General features: G+C 41.9%; 2 protein-coding genes across 4 annotated transcripts; both read right to left on the bottom strand.

Annotated features, from left to right (window-relative positions):
• Window positions 1-1098: 1098 nt before the first annotated feature.
• On the bottom strand, window positions 1099-5124 carry LOC121598879 (phenoloxidase-activating factor 3-like). Of its 3 annotated transcripts, XM_041926227.1 has the most exons (5): window positions 4976-5124; window positions 4042-4894; window positions 3042-3936; window positions 2104-2970; window positions 1099-2027 (listed from the first exon to the last, which is right to left on the bottom strand). In XM_041926227.1, the coding sequence occupies exons 2-5, from the start codon at window positions 4082-4084 to the stop codon at window positions 1361-1363; spliced, it is 2472 nt and encodes an 823-aa protein (XP_041782161.1). In that variant the 5' UTR covers window positions 4085-4894; window positions 4976-5124; the 3' UTR covers window positions 1099-1360. The 3 variants fall into 3 exon arrangements, with proteins under 3 accessions (XP_041782161.1, XP_041782162.1, XP_041782163.1); XM_041926228.1 differs by having other exon boundaries at window positions 2104-3953; XM_041926229.1 differs by having other exon boundaries at window positions 2104-3936.
• Window positions 5125-6835: 1711 nt separating this feature from the next.
• Window positions 6836-10565, bottom strand: LOC121598878. The gene is made up of 4 exons (XM_041926226.1): window positions 9745-10565; window positions 8771-9682; window positions 7867-8709; window positions 6836-7617 (listed from the first exon to the last, which is right to left on the bottom strand). Exons 1-4 carry the CDS (start codon window positions 10419-10421, stop codon window positions 6954-6956), a joined length of 3096 nt encoding a protein of 1031 aa, XP_041782160.1. The 5' UTR covers window positions 10422-10565; the 3' UTR covers window positions 6836-6953.
• Window positions 10566-16620: the final 6055 nt, after the last annotated feature.

Raw genomic sequence — 16620 nt, 5'->3', positions numbered from 1 at the left:
TAAACTATATAGTTAAATAAAATCTAGAATATTTTGTTTTATGACATTCCTGTGAGAATGGTATTCTCATCTAGCATGGGTCCACTGCATTCATATTCTGCTTCTGTCGATGGTTACGATGAAAGATTGTTAAATGCCACGGCCAGTGATCGGCTTTGACGCCAATGAGGATAAGGAAATCTGACATTACTTCTACTTCACGCTTAATGATAATCCTCTTGTCCACATGCATACAATAGGAAAAATAGAAACGCAAATAATTTAGTGCAATCAAACACACTTATTTCTCACAAATATAAGTATACCCTATGAACGATTATAAATGACACTAGACCACACTGTGCCGCATCAAGAATGCTAGCAATCGCCTTTTGTGATGATCGATGAAGCAGACGAAAGAATAAAACAATTTTCTCATTATATTCGGTGGATGTTGAATTTGGTAAATAGCCTAAACTGGTTCCAATCGAGACAAAAATTCGGATCTTTAAATCTTCATCGGGTTCAGCAAAATCATATTATGCAAATTAAAAAGCTTCCGCATGAAGAGCGAGCAAAACCGGTACGATCGCATGTGGATGATAGCATGTAAGCAACATCATGCGTGTTGACAACATTCCGACTAGCAAGTCGTTTGCACGTGACAACAGCAAAGACATTGATATTGATCAACTAAGTGAAACATTCGTCTCCAAAACAGCTTTTAAGTGTTCAAACAGATGTCTAATGTTCCGAATTTTACAGCCATCCAACTAGTGGCATTTAAGTGATGTTACTTTTATGTGTTGAATATCATGAAGCTTAGACGAAGTGTAGCCCGGACTTTAACTACACAAATATCGCCAAAATGGATTTCTAGATGATGATGATGATGATGATGATGATGATGATTGGTTGTAAATGGGAAGCGCGTATTTAATCTGGCGTAACTACGTCCGTTTGGTTATTTAACATTTCATTCGAGTCTATGGAACCACGGTAATATATGAATAGTAAATCACTAACAATCAATTCAATGTGAATTCTTTCGTTGTCTGCCCCTACACAACACACGAGGCACGGCAGAGGGAAAGGAGTTGTTTTCATTATGATCTTGACATTACTAAACAGTTCCTTATTCATTAACTCTAATATTAATATTACGCTTGCTCTCTTCCAAAGGTTCGTTAATGGGATATACGATATTCTCGATTTTATTAGGTTTGTTGCCATTCCCGGTTAAAATTTCCTTTTTTTCTGATTCATAAGTGTGTGATGTGTTTCATCTTCGATGCTTTAATTGCTTATCATACATTATAATAAAAAGTTGTTTACTTTAACAATTGTTTTCAGACTATTTGTCTTAAAATTGATAACGTATTCAATAGAAAATTAGTTTTTCCCTCAAATCGTATGGCAATCCAAATGGATTGGAAACTTTTTTCTGTTCTTCCATATTATTCAATATCCAATTCAAATGATTATCTGTTTCGGTATATAATAGCGGAAAGTATAGTGTACATAAATTCGGCTTGATCGCAAGGATACCGCGTAGAAAATGTCTTTCTTTCGAACCGACTACTTGAATTGTCTGCAGCGACGATCCGATCAGTAGATCGAAACACTCATTGTTGGGTGCTATTTCAAACAAAAAACACATCTTTCTGTTTTCGATGGGAAGTTTGACTGCCAAACTATCCCAACGCTTTTGACACTCGGTCGATTCGACGTGTCTATTACCTGCTTTAGATAATTCGAACTTAGTGTCGTCTATATTTTGCCTGACTTGCACTAAGCTGGATATATCAAAGCTACGTACTTCATCCAACACTGGAAGGCAGATTGGTTTGACGTTTGGTTGAGATGTATCCGCCGCTCTTGCAAACTGAATCAACGCAATGTCGTTCCTATGGTCAATTCTATCGTACTGTGGATGGATGACGACCTTGCGCACTGGTATCCGTTGTGTAGGGGCACCACATCCAGTCGCTACATCAATGCAGTCTGTATGGGTTGTGACGCTATTGACACCAAACAGGATCGAGTATCTGAAAGTTTATTAGAATATGATTCCGAATCCATCATAAAGCAACGTCGATTGTTGAAAAAAAAAAAAAAACTTACTGTAGGCTATCGCCACTAAAACAACCTGTCAAGCCCACGGCGTACCATTCACTGATTAGCGTAACTGCACATTTGCTAGGCATGTTGGGGGTTATATTTGATGTTAAATACCCCATCCACGGGATAATTGGATAACTACTGGACGACTCATTCTTGAGTGGCATGATTCCACAATTGCTGAAATTGAACAATCTCCTGTGGGAAGCGGCCTGTATTGGTGGCAAATTGATACGTTTTTCTGTAACTTTGAAGAGTTCGGTGTTCGGTGATGCTTTATACTCCTTAAACTTCATGTTGTCCACAATCCAGTCGAGAAATCGATCGACATTGGTGAACAGTTGCAGGTGTTCAGGTAGCTCGTACCGTATATTGTTGGGCAAATTAATCCCTCTCAAAAAATATCTAACATACTGATCGAACTTCATTAAACCTTGCAGTGTTGCCCCTCCATTTAGTAGCTGCGATTGTCCCTCCCTGTCCTCATCGATTACACACCAGGGCACGGTTTTCGTCGACGTAAAGATTCCTCTCTGTTCCAATTTCCGTTGGCAAGTGAACGGGTTGAGTGCTGGTAGGTTTTTGCTGGTTACGCCTTCTACATTATTTGTATATGAAACAATCAGCTCAAGCGGTTTTTTGTTTTGCAGTTCTTTGAAGAATGGCATGCAAATAGGTCTTATGTCTGGATTGTGAAGGTTTGCCGGCTCGGCAAGTTCGACCAGAGCGATATTATGATTAAGCGGGTCTTGAGCATAGTTAGGATGAATCGTAATGCTCTGTATGCTAACCCTAACAGGACGTTTGCAAGAGTCACCGACGCATTCGCTTTGTAGGGCAAGATAGTATAGACCCAAATAAACTTCTCTCCTAAAATGGAAAAACGTAAGATAATTATGAACGAGTAATTTCCATGTTTTTTAAAACAAAGCCGTACTTACCCCCATGCTTTCTGTGACACTAAATGGGCATTTATCAGAAAGTACCATTCGCTTATCAGTACACCAACATTATTGATTTGTATTTGCATGTCCTCATTCATGCTATACTCCAAGCCAAGTACTGTCACCATCCAGGGATTGACGAACACGGAACTGTTTTCAGCATTTGGGATGTGCGGTATACCACACGAGCTCATATTGAAGAGCTGAAGCTTTTCATTCCCTGGCTCCTGCTGCAGTCTTGTCCATTTTGATTGTAACATTCCGTTTTCTGGCTTACTTTCCTCTTCAGCGATCTCTATCGGTTCGTTGTGCCTCATGCTGTACAGTATCCAGTCGAGATGGCTTTCGATATTGTTATAAACAGGCGATGGCTGTGAAAAACAACCAAATCCTCGCAACTCGAGTCCCCGCAGAAAGTACCGCTCCGTACCATTGAACAGCTTCTTTTCCTGGAGTGGCGCTCCCTGTATCAGTGCAATGCAATACTGCTCATCCTGCTTGTTTGCAAGTTCTGCACAAAATTTATTATCTTCGAGATCGAGCAAAACCTTACGTTCGGCGTACTGTCTCGTACATTCGTCCGACTCCACATAGCGGACGGGAAAAGTTTTGAAAGAATTATCTGTCCTTGAACTGGCCGCCAAGTGTAGGTTTGTCTTTGCGTTCGTTTTAAGCTCGGGCGTCACAGGCAGGCAGATAGGGCTCACGTTCGGCTGGCTGGTGTCGGCCGGGCTCTGCAATTCGATCAGCGAGATACTTTCCGCAAAATTCCTACGATTAATCTTTGGGTGTAGGATCTCTCGCTGAATTTTTCTTATTTGTGATGCTTGCGTGCATGTAATAGCCCGATTGCGATCGTAACATTCTGATTTCGAGTGTTCGTTGTTGCTACCTAACACAACGAAAAGTCTTTTTAGAGACAAAACACATACAAAGACAAAATCAGTGGAGTAAATTGTATTAGGTAACCTAAGTAACAGAACAAAGCCATACTTACTCGACGCCGTCGTACTGGAAACAAGGTGCAGGTCCAACTGCATACCATTCGCTTATGAGTGTGACAACACATCTGGATTTGAATTCATTCGGTGCTCTGACAAATCCGACCCAAGGCAGTGTCCATCTCAGACCACCCTTTACAAAAGCAGATCATTTCACACCGCACGTTTGGAAGTTGAACAATCTAAGCCTTTCTGCAAGGTCTATATCCATCTCGTAGTGCAGCACTCGTTGGTCAATGTACTGCGAAATCCAGTCCAGATACTTGGCCACGTCGGTATATGCGGTGGGCTTCTGTGGGTCGCACAGTCCGGTATTTCCACGCATTGGGGTAAACGAATGCAAGCCCCTTACGAACCATTTGCCCCCAACTTCCAAGAACAAACCGCCGCCTCTATCTCCGTAGCACGCACTCGCAACTGGATTTCCTTTTCCACAAAACATATTGAATGTTACGTGGGGGCTATATGCTGGGCGATCACTTTCTACACAGGTGAACGGATCCACCACTTTAATCGTAGCTTGTTTTAGCTGGTCCGATACAACGTCCTGCTCGTTCAGACCAAATCCAGCGACAAATCCAGTGCCGTCTATAATCGTATCCAGCTTGCTGTCCATGGTCCACAGACAGATGGGCTGTACGTACTTTGTCATCGTTATGTTAGAGCTCAGCTTGATCAGAGCAATGTCATTACGGTAGCTGTAGCTACTAAACCATGGATGAAGTATTATGTTCCGCACACCGTGAATTTGTGTGTATTCGCTTGCCTCGTGAAGACGGATCCGTCCCACGTGTACTGACACACGAGTCGGAGAGATCATACCGCTCAGAGTATACATGCAATGAGATGCTTGAGAATAAATAAACCGTTAACAGTTATGCCACGTGAGTTATGGAGCTACAGCTACAGGTGTCACAGTCATCAATGTACCTGTGAGAATAGTATTCTCGTCCAGGATTGAACCAGCGCAAGCGTAATCCGTTCTTTCGGCGTTGAGATAGAAAATATCGGCGTGCCACGGCCAATCACCGGCCTTAGCGTCAATGCCATTTTGGAAAATGTATGAAGACTTCACTTTAGGTAAGCCACATGACAAACGATTCTCTAAACTAAGGGTTTGCGATATAACATGAAGAAAGCTAAGCACTTTAAACACCCATTTCACTGAATACCACATGGTTAATAAATCAAACACCCAAATTTCACACAAAAGCTTGAACAGAAAACACTAGACCGCACCGTCCCGTTGCAAGGTTGTGAATGATGCTCCTTAGCCGGGTTCGGGAAAGACGCTGAGAGTTTAACCCAATGTGCTAATTTTGGCTATCTTGTTCTCAAGCTCTGTCTAATGTTGTGTGTATGCTTATTATTGCTAAAGCCTAAAACTGGTTTTAAAATACACGAAAACATAAAATTCCATTCCGTAGCGCTTCATCATTCAATGTGAATGAGTATGTGTGTTTTTATTCAGAAGGAACGGTCAAGGCGTAAGGCCTTGAAAAAAAAAACAGTGTTGAAACATGCAAATACCAACCAGCGGATACTATCAAATCAGCCTTCTGTCCAGCCGATTGGGTAGCGTCAGAAGTCTGAGCCTAAGCTTTTTTAACATAAAAGAACTTTACTCCACGGCATAAGATAAGCATAAGCACTCCAGCGTATGAGAAGGTACATTAACATCAGCCAACAAATGTTTACATAAAAAAATATATAAATGTTCTGAATGCCTGGGAAGTTGAACATTTCAATCTTTCTATGGAGTAATTTGCTAATCTTCTTCAAAAAATCTTGATTCAGCAAATATATTCCTTTTTTTCACGCCACGCCTAAGTTGCATAAATGAGGTGAGAAGAAAGAAGAAATGAGAACAAGAAGCGATAATCGAAAACAATCAACTTGGCACTAAAAGTGTTAAATAAGCATCACAACTGTCGGTTAACTCTATGGTCGATTGGCCCCATCAAAAGCAACGCAGAACCAAACGCATCAACTCTCTGGTACCCTCCGATTCTCCCAAAGTCAAGGTCTACGGTGAATCAAACCAGTTTATAAATGCTGACCACCGATCAGTTGATCTCGTAGCTTACACACATGTGCAAGTGAGACGACAAAACGCAGAGTGAGTTCGGGGGAGTGCTGTGCTGTGCTGTGCTTCGGTTTTAGGTCCCAGTCACATCATTCTCTTCTCTTCGCTGTTTCCCGTAGCGATGCTTCGTCAAAGGCTGGTAGAATCATCAGTCAGCACTTTGTCATACGGATCAGAGTGTCATATTTTGTTCCTTCTCCAACTTTATACATTTTGGTTTCTACACTTTGTGAATTTCTGACTGACTAAGACTAAAGCCGGTCTTGTGGTACAGTCGTCAACTCGTACGACTTAACAACATGCCCGTTATGGGTCAAGCCCCAAATGAACCGTGCCGCCATACGTAGGACTGACTATCCTGCTATGGGGGGAAATCAATAAGTCACTGAAAGGCCAACCCCACAAGTGGGTTGGCAGGCCTAGACCGGCATCGGTTGTTGAGCCAAAAGAAGAAGAAGAAGTGCAAATAAAAGAGGAAAGACGAGACGAAATAGAGCGATGTGTGAAACAACATATACAGAGCATTGAAACAATAGAGAATCTTCTTCTTATTTGGCGAAATCGAGAATAAGGAATCGCTCCATATGGAGCTGGAACATGTTGTGGGGTACACACAAACTACACATTCTTGTCTAGATTTTTTATTGGGAATTGTAAAAGTTGTCGATATTGTATACTTTATAGTAACGGGTTGGATCGGCCAACCTGCTGGGGTAAAAAAGGGGAGGCAATATCGTATTATTTAAGGTTTTGTGCAACTTAGAGTTTATTTTATTTCCTTCGTACTTATACTTTTGCCTGTCTTACAAAAGTAACATTCCATTACTTTTCGCTAAAAATAAGTTCCTTTCGCGGATCAAACGACAAACCTGCTGGCTGCCCCATTGTTTCCAATATCCAATCCAAATAGGCATCAGTGTTTGTGTAAACTATGGGATAGTAAATACTACATGTTTTTGGCAAAATTGCTGCAAACCCGCGCAGAAAGTGTCTCTCGCTCGATTCAAATCTTTGCAGGGAGTGAAACGAAGCGCCGCGGTACGTACGGACACATACATCTTCGACCGTTTGTCTGGGAATCACACAATGCTTCGAACTGTTTATAGTGAATCGCACCTTAACGTCTTGCCACCGGGTTTGACACTCGGCCAGGTCCATGTATCTATCATCTACGTAGAAAATTGAGTATGTAGCTACTACGGTAGAACCAAAGGCAGCCATTACGAGGCTTGATGTGTCAAAGCTACGAATTGTATCAATGATCGGCAAACATATGGGCTTCACATTTGGCTGAGATGTATCCGCAGGGGTGGCCAGCAAAGCCAGAGCAATATCGTTGTCATAGCTGGATGCGTTGTACTGCCGATGCACGAATATCTTCTGGGTTACAATCAGTTGAGTAGGAGGAGGGAATGAATCAGAGCTATTATTAGCTGAAGAGTCCATCTTAGCAGTATCAGCATTGTCTCCGAATATTATAAAATGTCTGAAATCAGGAAAAAAAGATTTCTAAGTAAATATCCATAAAAAAAACAAGAACCTTACCGACTAGTCAAATATTTATGAAATAATTGTAATCATATCATCTAAAAATTTCCTAAATTCTATGTAGCAATGTGAAGCTGTTGTTGCACTAGGGTTTAAATATTATTTTCCTGAATCATATGGGATCACTGTGTCAAGCTAAGTCAAGCGTACATAAACACAATCCTTAAAAGTGCACATCCTTACTTACTCTTGTATATCGTCGCCGAAACAGTGTGCTGAACCAATAGCGTACCACTCGCTTATAAGTGTCACCGTACATTTGGTCACATTGAAATACGGTGCATTGGTCGAGACAAGTCCTAGCCATGGTAAAGGATGCATGCTTGATGATTTCCCGCAATTTTTCATATCGAACAATGTCCGCTTTGATGCGTGCTTTACTTTCCTCAAATTCACTCTTTTATTCCCCGCATTACCGAGGAATGAAGTTTGCCATTGGTTTTCTCTCATGTTTTCCACTATCCAATCTAGATCCGCCAACTCGAACGTTCCAAACAAATACGGACCGTGCATTAGGCTGGAGAATCTTCCTGGCTCGTTTACATCCATGCCATAGAGAAAGTAACGAGTGCGTCCTTCAAACCGTACCGGCATCTGCAACGGGCTGCCTATGAAAGAAGCCAAAGGCGTTTGTTTGAACTTATCCGCTTCGATTGCACATGAGGTGGTTGATTCGATGGAGACGGTAAATCTCTCAGCAAGCAGTCGTTGCTGGCAGCTGAGGTTATCAATAACAGATAGCTTTTTGCTTTCAATGGCAAATGGAATGCCCGGATTTGACGATATAACCACCTCTGTGGATTTGTTACGATGCAGCTGGTTCATGAAGGGCATACAGACCGGGCTAATGAACGGATTTTTTAGATTAGCTGGTTCAAGAAGCTCTAGCAATGCATACAACTGTCTCGGTTGGTCGGTTGGAGGGATGATTATCCTCCTAATCTCCACCAGCTGGATTGTTGGTTCGCATTCTCTAGTGTAGCAGTTTATGGAAAAACCAGGGTTATACTGGCCCAGCAAAAGTGATCGCCTGAAACGGAATAGAGACGCATCAAACATTGGGCATTTTCACGCTATGTTAAAGCACTTACCAAACAGCACCGTTTTGTACACTACGTTTCGGGGTCAATGCGTACCATTCGCTTATGAGCACTGCTATACTTCTTTCCGTAGGGTACGCATCGGTGACAATTTCTACCGTTTCTAAGAATCCTATCCATGGCATGACAGTTACCTGTCCCAAGTTCTGATTGCGCGTGCGAGCTAAACCACAGCTGTTCATATCGAACAGGTGCATCTTTTCATTTCCCGGCTGCTGCTGCAACATGCTCCATTCCATTTCGAGAGTTTGTTTAGCTATGCTAGGTTTTGAATTATTCACGGAATCCACTGTAGTTAGTATGTCGTTTTTCATGTTATATAATATCCAGTCGAGATATTCATTCATGTTGTTGTATGCTGGTGGTGTTCCAGATGTACAAGCGAGGCCTAATATTTCAAACCCACGTAAGAAGTATCGTTCCGATTCCCCAAGCGAACGCAACTGATGTAATGGAGCACCACTCTTCAGGGAAACACAGTCCGGGTTATCATTGGTAGCCGTTCGTGCACAGAATCTCATGTTTTTCCAACTGATGGTCAACCCTAAGTCAGCGTACCGATGCATACATTCTTCTGTGCTGGTTTGGTGTACGGCTTGATCTCCATATGTAGTCGTTCGCCTTGAGTAGGTTGCCACGGATAAGTTGGTCATCTCATTTGTTCGTAGCTCTGCAATAGCTGATACACAGATGGGCTTCACGTTCGGCTGTGTTGTATTGGCTGCTTCCAGCAACTCAATCAGCACTATATTATTCCCAAAGTTATTGCTATCGTACTTCGGATGGGTGATGATTCTTTCAATCTGCAACGTTTGGGTCGGATAAGTACATTGTGTGCTTCCATGACGATCAAAACATTCTGATTTCGTCGATTCCGATGGTCCTCCGAGTAGAATAGATCGTCTATTAAGAAAAGGTGTTTAAAATTTAACTGTACACAATGACACTGGTAAAAGTATACTTACTCGATACCGTCGTTAGCAAAACAATGTGCAGGACCAATCGCGTACCAATCGCTTATTAATGTCACCACACATCTTGCACTGCGTATAGTGTCAGCAGCTCCAGACAGGATGACAAACCCAAGCCAGGGAAGTGTCCAGCTCGATCCATCATTGAGCATAGTTGAAGATTTCACACCGCAAGTACCAAAGTTGAACAGTCGTAGCTTTTCTTCATAATCTATGTCCAGCACGTCATTCTCGAAGGATAGCACTCGCTGATCAATGTACTGGGAAATCCATTCTAGGTACTGGGCCACATCGGTATAGGCGGTGTACTTGAGTGGATCACACAGTCCGATATTTCCACGCAGCGGACTAAAAGACACCAAGCCTCTCACAAACCATTTGCCACCGACTTCAAAGAACATGCCGCCACCGCTATCTCCATTGCACGCTCCCACTCCCATCTGTCCTTTTCCACAGTAGATTTCGGATGTTAGATGCGTACCGAACACTACGCGATCACTTGCGATGCATGTCAACGGATCGATCACACCAATTAAAACCTGTTTGAGCTGCTCCGATACAAGATCATACTCGTTTTTACCAAATCCCACGATGATTCCGTTTGTGCCCTCGATCAACTCCTGATTGCTGTCCATGGTCCATAGGCAGACGGGTTGCACATACTTGTTCATGGTTATGTTCGAGCTTAGCTTGATCAAACCAATGTCGTTGATAATACTCGAGGAGCTGTACTTTGGATCAGTGGCGCGTTAAACGGTGGGCGGACTGGGCGGCCGCCAGGGGCCCCGGCGATCTAGGGGCCCCGTCATTGTGGATGTTCGACTTCGTATCGATTCTACCCCCCCCCCCCCCTCTGGATGGGACTTTTACCATCTATTTTAAAAAGACTCATTTTTAATTAATGCATTTTTCCCATCGCTTCACTCACTGTATTTTGTCAAGGACCCGAACCGAAATACCGGGGCCCCATACTACTCAAAGCAGCACATTAAATGTTCTAAGAAATCTGCCAATACTTGCATCACAGTCGCAAGCGAAGAACGCTGCGACATGCGCGCACAGCTCAAATCAATACCTCATCATCGTTGTCGCAAAGTATTGGACAGAGCGAGAAACCGTTAATTTTTGCTGGTGTGGGTGGCCTGTGCACGAGCACCCAAACCCAAAACCACGCAGAGCAACTTGCTGCTAAAATGGAATGCACAGCACGCTGCGCTTAACTACCACCGAAAACCCGTTACACAACACACCCAAGCAAAAATTTAAAGACCCCGAAACACAATATCAATACACCGACTCGTAGCCGGTAAAATTAGCAGGAAAAATTGACTAACATCAAGCAAGCAACGATGCTCCAGTGGGTAGAGGTTTCATTCGAGAAACGATTCCATCGATATCGATGTGTGCGCTTTTCAATTTGGCTGGGATGAAACGTGCCTGCGCTTGTCTGGGACCCCTATACTTGTTTTGCAGATGTGTGCCGAAAACAGACAGCTGTTTTCACGCGAAAAATGGTATTCACATCTCAAGCCTGAGATCGTGGAGCGTGCCTGCTTTTAACGAAAAACCTTAAATTTTCATGTGAGGTCCTACTCAACTTTTGTGGTCAACTGACAAATAGGGGAAATCGGGAAGGGGTGGTATTCATATGTCCAAAAATGAACTCGAAAAAGGAACATAGTTGTATTTACATACAACTTTTTGCGTGAAGACAAAATAAAAAACCGTTACAGCTATACTGAAGCCAAAACTCAAAGGTGGTTTACGGGGCCTCAACGATTATGTGGACTCTTCGATGAAGGGGTCCCGTCGGTAAGGGCCCCGTCGGTAAGGAGGCCCCATCAATAAGGGTCCCCGTCTATTAGGGGCCCCATCAATAAGGGACCCCGTCCATTTGGTGTCTTGGTGTGGATGGTCCGTGCACGAGCTCACCAAAAAAACGCGGAGACACTTGCTGCTAAAATCCAATGCACGGAACACAGAACAGCGCTGCGTTTAACCACAAAGAAAACCCGTTAAAACAGCCACAATCACAAATCATACACAGACAAAAATTAAAGGCCCCTAAACAAAATTTCAATACACCGGCTCGTAGCCGGAGAAATTCGCAGGAAAAATTGACACCAAGCTCGCGTTGCTTCAAAAAGTCTAGGAAGGTCGTTTGGTCAACGGTCCTTCAGTGGGTTGAGGTCTCATTCGAGAAATGGTTAAATCGATGTCATTGTGTGCACTCTTGGCTGGGATGAACCGTCTTGTTCTTGTATACGGGGCCCCTGCTACCGCTTTGCGATTTTGTGTCGAAAGCAGACAGCTGTTTCACACGAAAAATGGTATTCACATTCCTGGCCTGGGATAGTGGATTGTGTGTGTCTTTTAATGCAAAAACTAAAATTTTCATTCTTGGCCCTAATCGAACACATCAAGTTTGTGGACCGAAGAGAAGGGGAAATGGGAAAGGTTTCAGTTAGAAGGAAGGGGGGAAGGGTATAAAAATACTCAAGGAACCTATGGACCATGTTCATTTATATATGGTTTTTATCGACTATTTCAATTTTGCGAATACAACAAGACCAAAAACCGTTACAGATGCATCTACATCCAGCCATAATACGAAGAACAATCTCCATTGCCTCGGCCATTTGGGGGCCCCGTTGATGATTCGGTCGATTGAGGGGCCCCTTCCATTTGATGTTGTCAACCTAATATATCCCCATTTTTCCCCCGGGGGTTATGTTTACAATCAGATTTACTATTACTACCAGACCTATCAGAGGCATATTAATTTTATTTATCAGAAGCATTTTACTATCAGAAGCAGAAAACATTTGCCTTTTTAACATGTGCAATATTTTTGTTTACCATGTGCACCTTAGTTGGAAGCGTAGAACGCTGCGATACATGCCCAGAGGTCAAAACAATATCATTTCATCATCGATGGCCCAAAGCGTTTTATTAAATGCATTGAACGCTACGCGCGAGTTGGGTAAAGCGAAATCCGTTACAAGAGATGCCTCACACAAACTACATGCACATACGACATTAAAAGGCTCCGAAACCGATCTCAACACAACGGTTCGTAGCCGTAGAAATAAGCAAGAAAAATTGGCTGACACCAAGCACGCTCTTTTTATCTGTTTAGGTTTCATTCAAGAATCGATTCCGATGTCGATGTGTGCGTTTTTTAATTTGGCCTGTGTGTATGTTATCACGCAAAAACTAAGAACTCGTGCCCCGGCTAACCTTTGGGGCCCCAGTTAAAATTGTGGACTGGACGAAGTGATGGTGGAAAGGCAAGCTGTTGAAGGGTTTGGGTCAAATTTGGAAGGGTCGACGGAAAGGAAATATCGATATGAATGATCGCGTAACATTTGAACTAATTAAGCTATCGGCAAAGTCCGGCCCACCACAATATGCAGTCAGGCCCGAGAAAATATTTGCGCGATTTTGAAAGATAGGAAGATCCTATTCATTAAAAATTAACTGAACATATTTTAATATGACAATTCATATCGTTGAACTATTCCAAATTTGATCACCATAACATGGATTGTCGGACCAATCAATATGGTCAAATTTGAGGAGAAATTAGAAAATAGAAACGAATAATTCCATAAAAACCTAACTGTTGATTTTACGAGAACAATGGTTACACTCTATTGCTTTTTAAGGATGCAACGATTTTCTTGGAGCTTTTTTTTAAAGAAATGCACTATCAATTCGTCTGATCTGGCCTTACTTGTCAGTGGCCTCATAATAGTACTGAACGATTGTACGTTTGTCTCGATATTTTTTCAGTTGTTAACTATTTTGTGCCATCTTCAGAAATATCCTAGAAAACAATTTGAAACATGGAAGGAAGGGTACGTTAAGAAGCGATATTGCGATTTTGCTTTATTGTTTTGAACTTTTTATGACTTTTGCACACTATGCTGCAGACTCTTAATTGAAGAATCTTTACAATCAATTTTGGTTATTGTAATTTAATAAAATGAATTTGAAACTTGCTTGGATGATATAATAATGTAAGAAAACCAATAACCAATCGCATTGTTTAATAACATAAATATCATATCATTTTGTGTATTAACTGTAATAATATAATAAAGTATGTATAAAACAAATGCATTCTCCTGGCCCTCACCGCTCGATCATTTAGAAAGCAGCTGATCTAAAGCAGTGGTCTCCAACCTGTGGTCCGTGGATTACTTGAGACAAACATACTGCAATACAAGGTATTTCCAGTTACTTTCGAATGAAAATATTGTTTTTCCAGCGTGCAAGAAGTTATCGCTTTGACCGATTGAAAATGAAGTGGCCGTAATTCGAAGACAGACGGTACTTCAGTATTCATTGTAAAGGTAAACCAACGTAAAAGCAAAATATTGTTTTCATGTTATGCTCACGATGACGATTTTAAATCAAATCGTTCGTATTATGAAACACGTGCTGGAAATTGTAAAGTAGGAAAGAAAATATCGTTTAGAACCATCGTTCTTGTCCATAAAAGACAAACGTAACTAGCTTAGCGAAAACGATAACTTTCCGACCTTTAACCTCTATTGAGTATAGATAAAACCAACAACAACGATCATGGCAGGTCAGATTTGTTCGGATTGTCAGGATAGGACTAAGCCCATCCATCATCTATCGACTTCTCATTTAAGGAGTTTACTTATGTCCTCCTACCCAAGGTAAGCCCTCTAAACTCCAACGTCCTACAGGTTTTTATGATCGCCTAGACCAGGGGTCTCCAAACTTTTCAGTTCGCGGGCCGCATTTCTTCGTAAATATCGTTGTTGAGGGCCATTTACGCGTTACTTTTGGTAATGAGAACGTTTAAATCTTGTTTTGACAAGAAAATACTTAATAAATATTTTAAAGTTCTGCATTTTTCTTTTATAGTAACTTGATTCTTGTCTTGGTTTAGTAAAAATTTAAAAAATGATGGAAACTGTCAAACATATATGATATTTACATTATCCTTTACAACATCATCACGGGCCGCATTATAGGCTCTCGAGGGCCGCATGCGGCCCGCGGGCCGTAGTTTGGAGACCCCTGGCCTAGACGATCAAGTGTCGAAAGTCCGCTTCGAAACAGTATCCACAGTACCCAAAATTTTAACATACCACAAAGCCTTTCTGATATTAATGATTGTTAAGTCATTACTATCGATTGAAAATTGGCGAAAAAAAGTATTAAAATTGGGGTTTTTACTGATGCGCGGGTGGCAGTCCATTCTGCTTATGTTCATCTCTGTTTCATAAAGTTTTATACAGATGTGAATTGTATTTTGTCGAAAGAAGTTTGTTGATTTGGTATAATGGGTATTTGGCCGAATACGCACCTAAAATTTATCGGGGTGTCTGTAAGCGGTTACCAAATCAAATTTTTGTTCATCACGAGCAAGTGGGCTTCGCAGTATGTTTTCCTTTGAAGCTCAGACATGTCGTTTTGGTAGAATAAATAGCTGCATTTTCAGTAATTTGTTTTACTGATATTCAGTACCATGTATTACTTAATAGCTTTCAGTAAAACATGTAACTGCAGCAAACTTATACAATTTGCAGTGTATGATTCGTACACCAAACCCCCCCCCCCCCCGCGATGGATTTGGTGAAGGGGCCCCGTCTACCATAACGCCTAGGGCCTCGGAGAGGCTTGACCCGCCACTGCTTTGGATGTACAATAAGTTCATGCACACCGTGAATTTGTGTATATTCGTTCTCTTCCTTGAGGTTCGACTTTCCAAGATGAACAGATATCAAGTTTGTTGGTAATATTCCGCTCGATGTGTAGATGCAGTGAGCCGCTGGATGTGGGAAAACGAGAAGATTGAATCTTTAAATAAACTTATACAGAATGGCCGGTAGCAGATTCAGATTTAGCATATATACTGAAGCGACGAAATGAGATAACAGGATAGTTAATGTGCTCAAATTATTAAATGAAACAGAGTAAAATAATGTACAGTAAAATACAAGTAGTCGCGGATTATTAGGCAGATATGCACAACTTCTACTTACCAGTGAGAATAGTGTTCTCGTCAATAACCGCTCCACCGCAAGCGTACTCATTCTGCTCACCCTTTCGATGAAAGATCGCTGCATGCCACGGCCAGTGACCGGCTTTAGCATCAATGCCATTATGTATAAGGTATGCCGATTTCACCTTGCGTCTACCACACGTTAACCGATTCTCTTGAGCAACCGTTTGATAGGTCACCCACAACAAACCGTAGAGTAATGCTACCTTTTTTACAAATTAAACATATTCTCTAAAGGAATGTGTACTCGTATGTACCAATGCAAATATACGTCTATGTTCAACCGCTTCTAAACAGTGTGTATTTCTCTACAACAAAACGACCGACCGAGACCCACCCAGCCACTAAAACAAGTTCCATGTCACAGATCGTAAATCCGGAATCGGCTAGATGTGGCAACAGGTTTTCAATAAAATACATTTACACATTTCGCTTCTCTTCTTTGTCATTAGTTTCTCTTTTTCGGTGGTTTATTTCCTTATCTTTTTAGCGTGTTCTATGTTGCCAGAACGCAGGGCAACGCAGACCATGCTGGTCATGCTGAATCTTATTTTTTACCATTCGATGTATCGGCATTCATGCCCTGGTCAGGTTGGCATCATACTTAAAGGTATATTTGGACGGACCTGCTGGTCTACTGGATGGATGCACTCTTAAAATGCGGGACGAGCTTGATTTAGAACATGAGTAAATGTACTCAGGTGCGTCCTGTTGTTGTATTCATTAGGTGCGGCGGCTCTTATAAGGCCGAACGAAATCGATTTCCAGCGGGGTCGTCATAACAGTATAATGGTTACACCAATAAGAAGAAGAACTTGAAAACC

The sequence above is a fragment of the Anopheles merus genome, chromosome 3L, assembly GCF_017562075.2.
Source record: "Anopheles merus strain MAF chromosome 3L, AmerM5.1, whole genome shotgun sequence".
In the NCBI taxonomy this organism is placed as follows: Eukaryota; Metazoa; Arthropoda; class Insecta; order Diptera; family Culicidae; genus Anopheles; species Anopheles merus.
The sequence above is the reverse complement of the archived record's forward strand: the minus strand, read 5'-3'. Positions and strand labels throughout refer to the sequence as shown.

Excerpts from the sequence above, each read along its gene's own strand:
- LOC121598879 (XM_041926227.1), bottom strand. The coding sequence starts at position 4,084 with ATGCAGTTGGACCTGCACCTTGTTTCCAGTACGACGGCGTCGA. Across the intron at positions 2,971-3,041 it reads GTGTCACAGAAAGCATGGGG|GAGAGAAGTTTATTTGGGTC; the intron begins GTAAGTACGGCT and ends TTTCCATTTTAG. Across the intron at positions 2,028-2,103 it reads TTTAGTGGCGATAGCCTACA|ATACTCGATCCTGTTTGGTG; the intron begins GTAAGTTTTTTT and ends ATAAACTTTCAG.
- LOC121598878 (XM_041926226.1), bottom strand. The coding sequence starts at position 10,421 with ATGAACAAGTATGTGCAACCCGTCTGCCTATGGACCATGGACAGCAAT. Across the intron at positions 9,683-9,744 it reads TTTGCTAACGACGGTATCGA|ACGATCTATTCTACTCGGAG; the intron begins GTAAGTATACTT and ends TTTTCTTAATAG. Across the intron at positions 7,618-7,866 it reads TTCGGCGACGATATACAAGA|ACATTTTATAATATTCGGAG; the intron begins GTAAGTAAGGAT and ends TCCTGATTTCAG.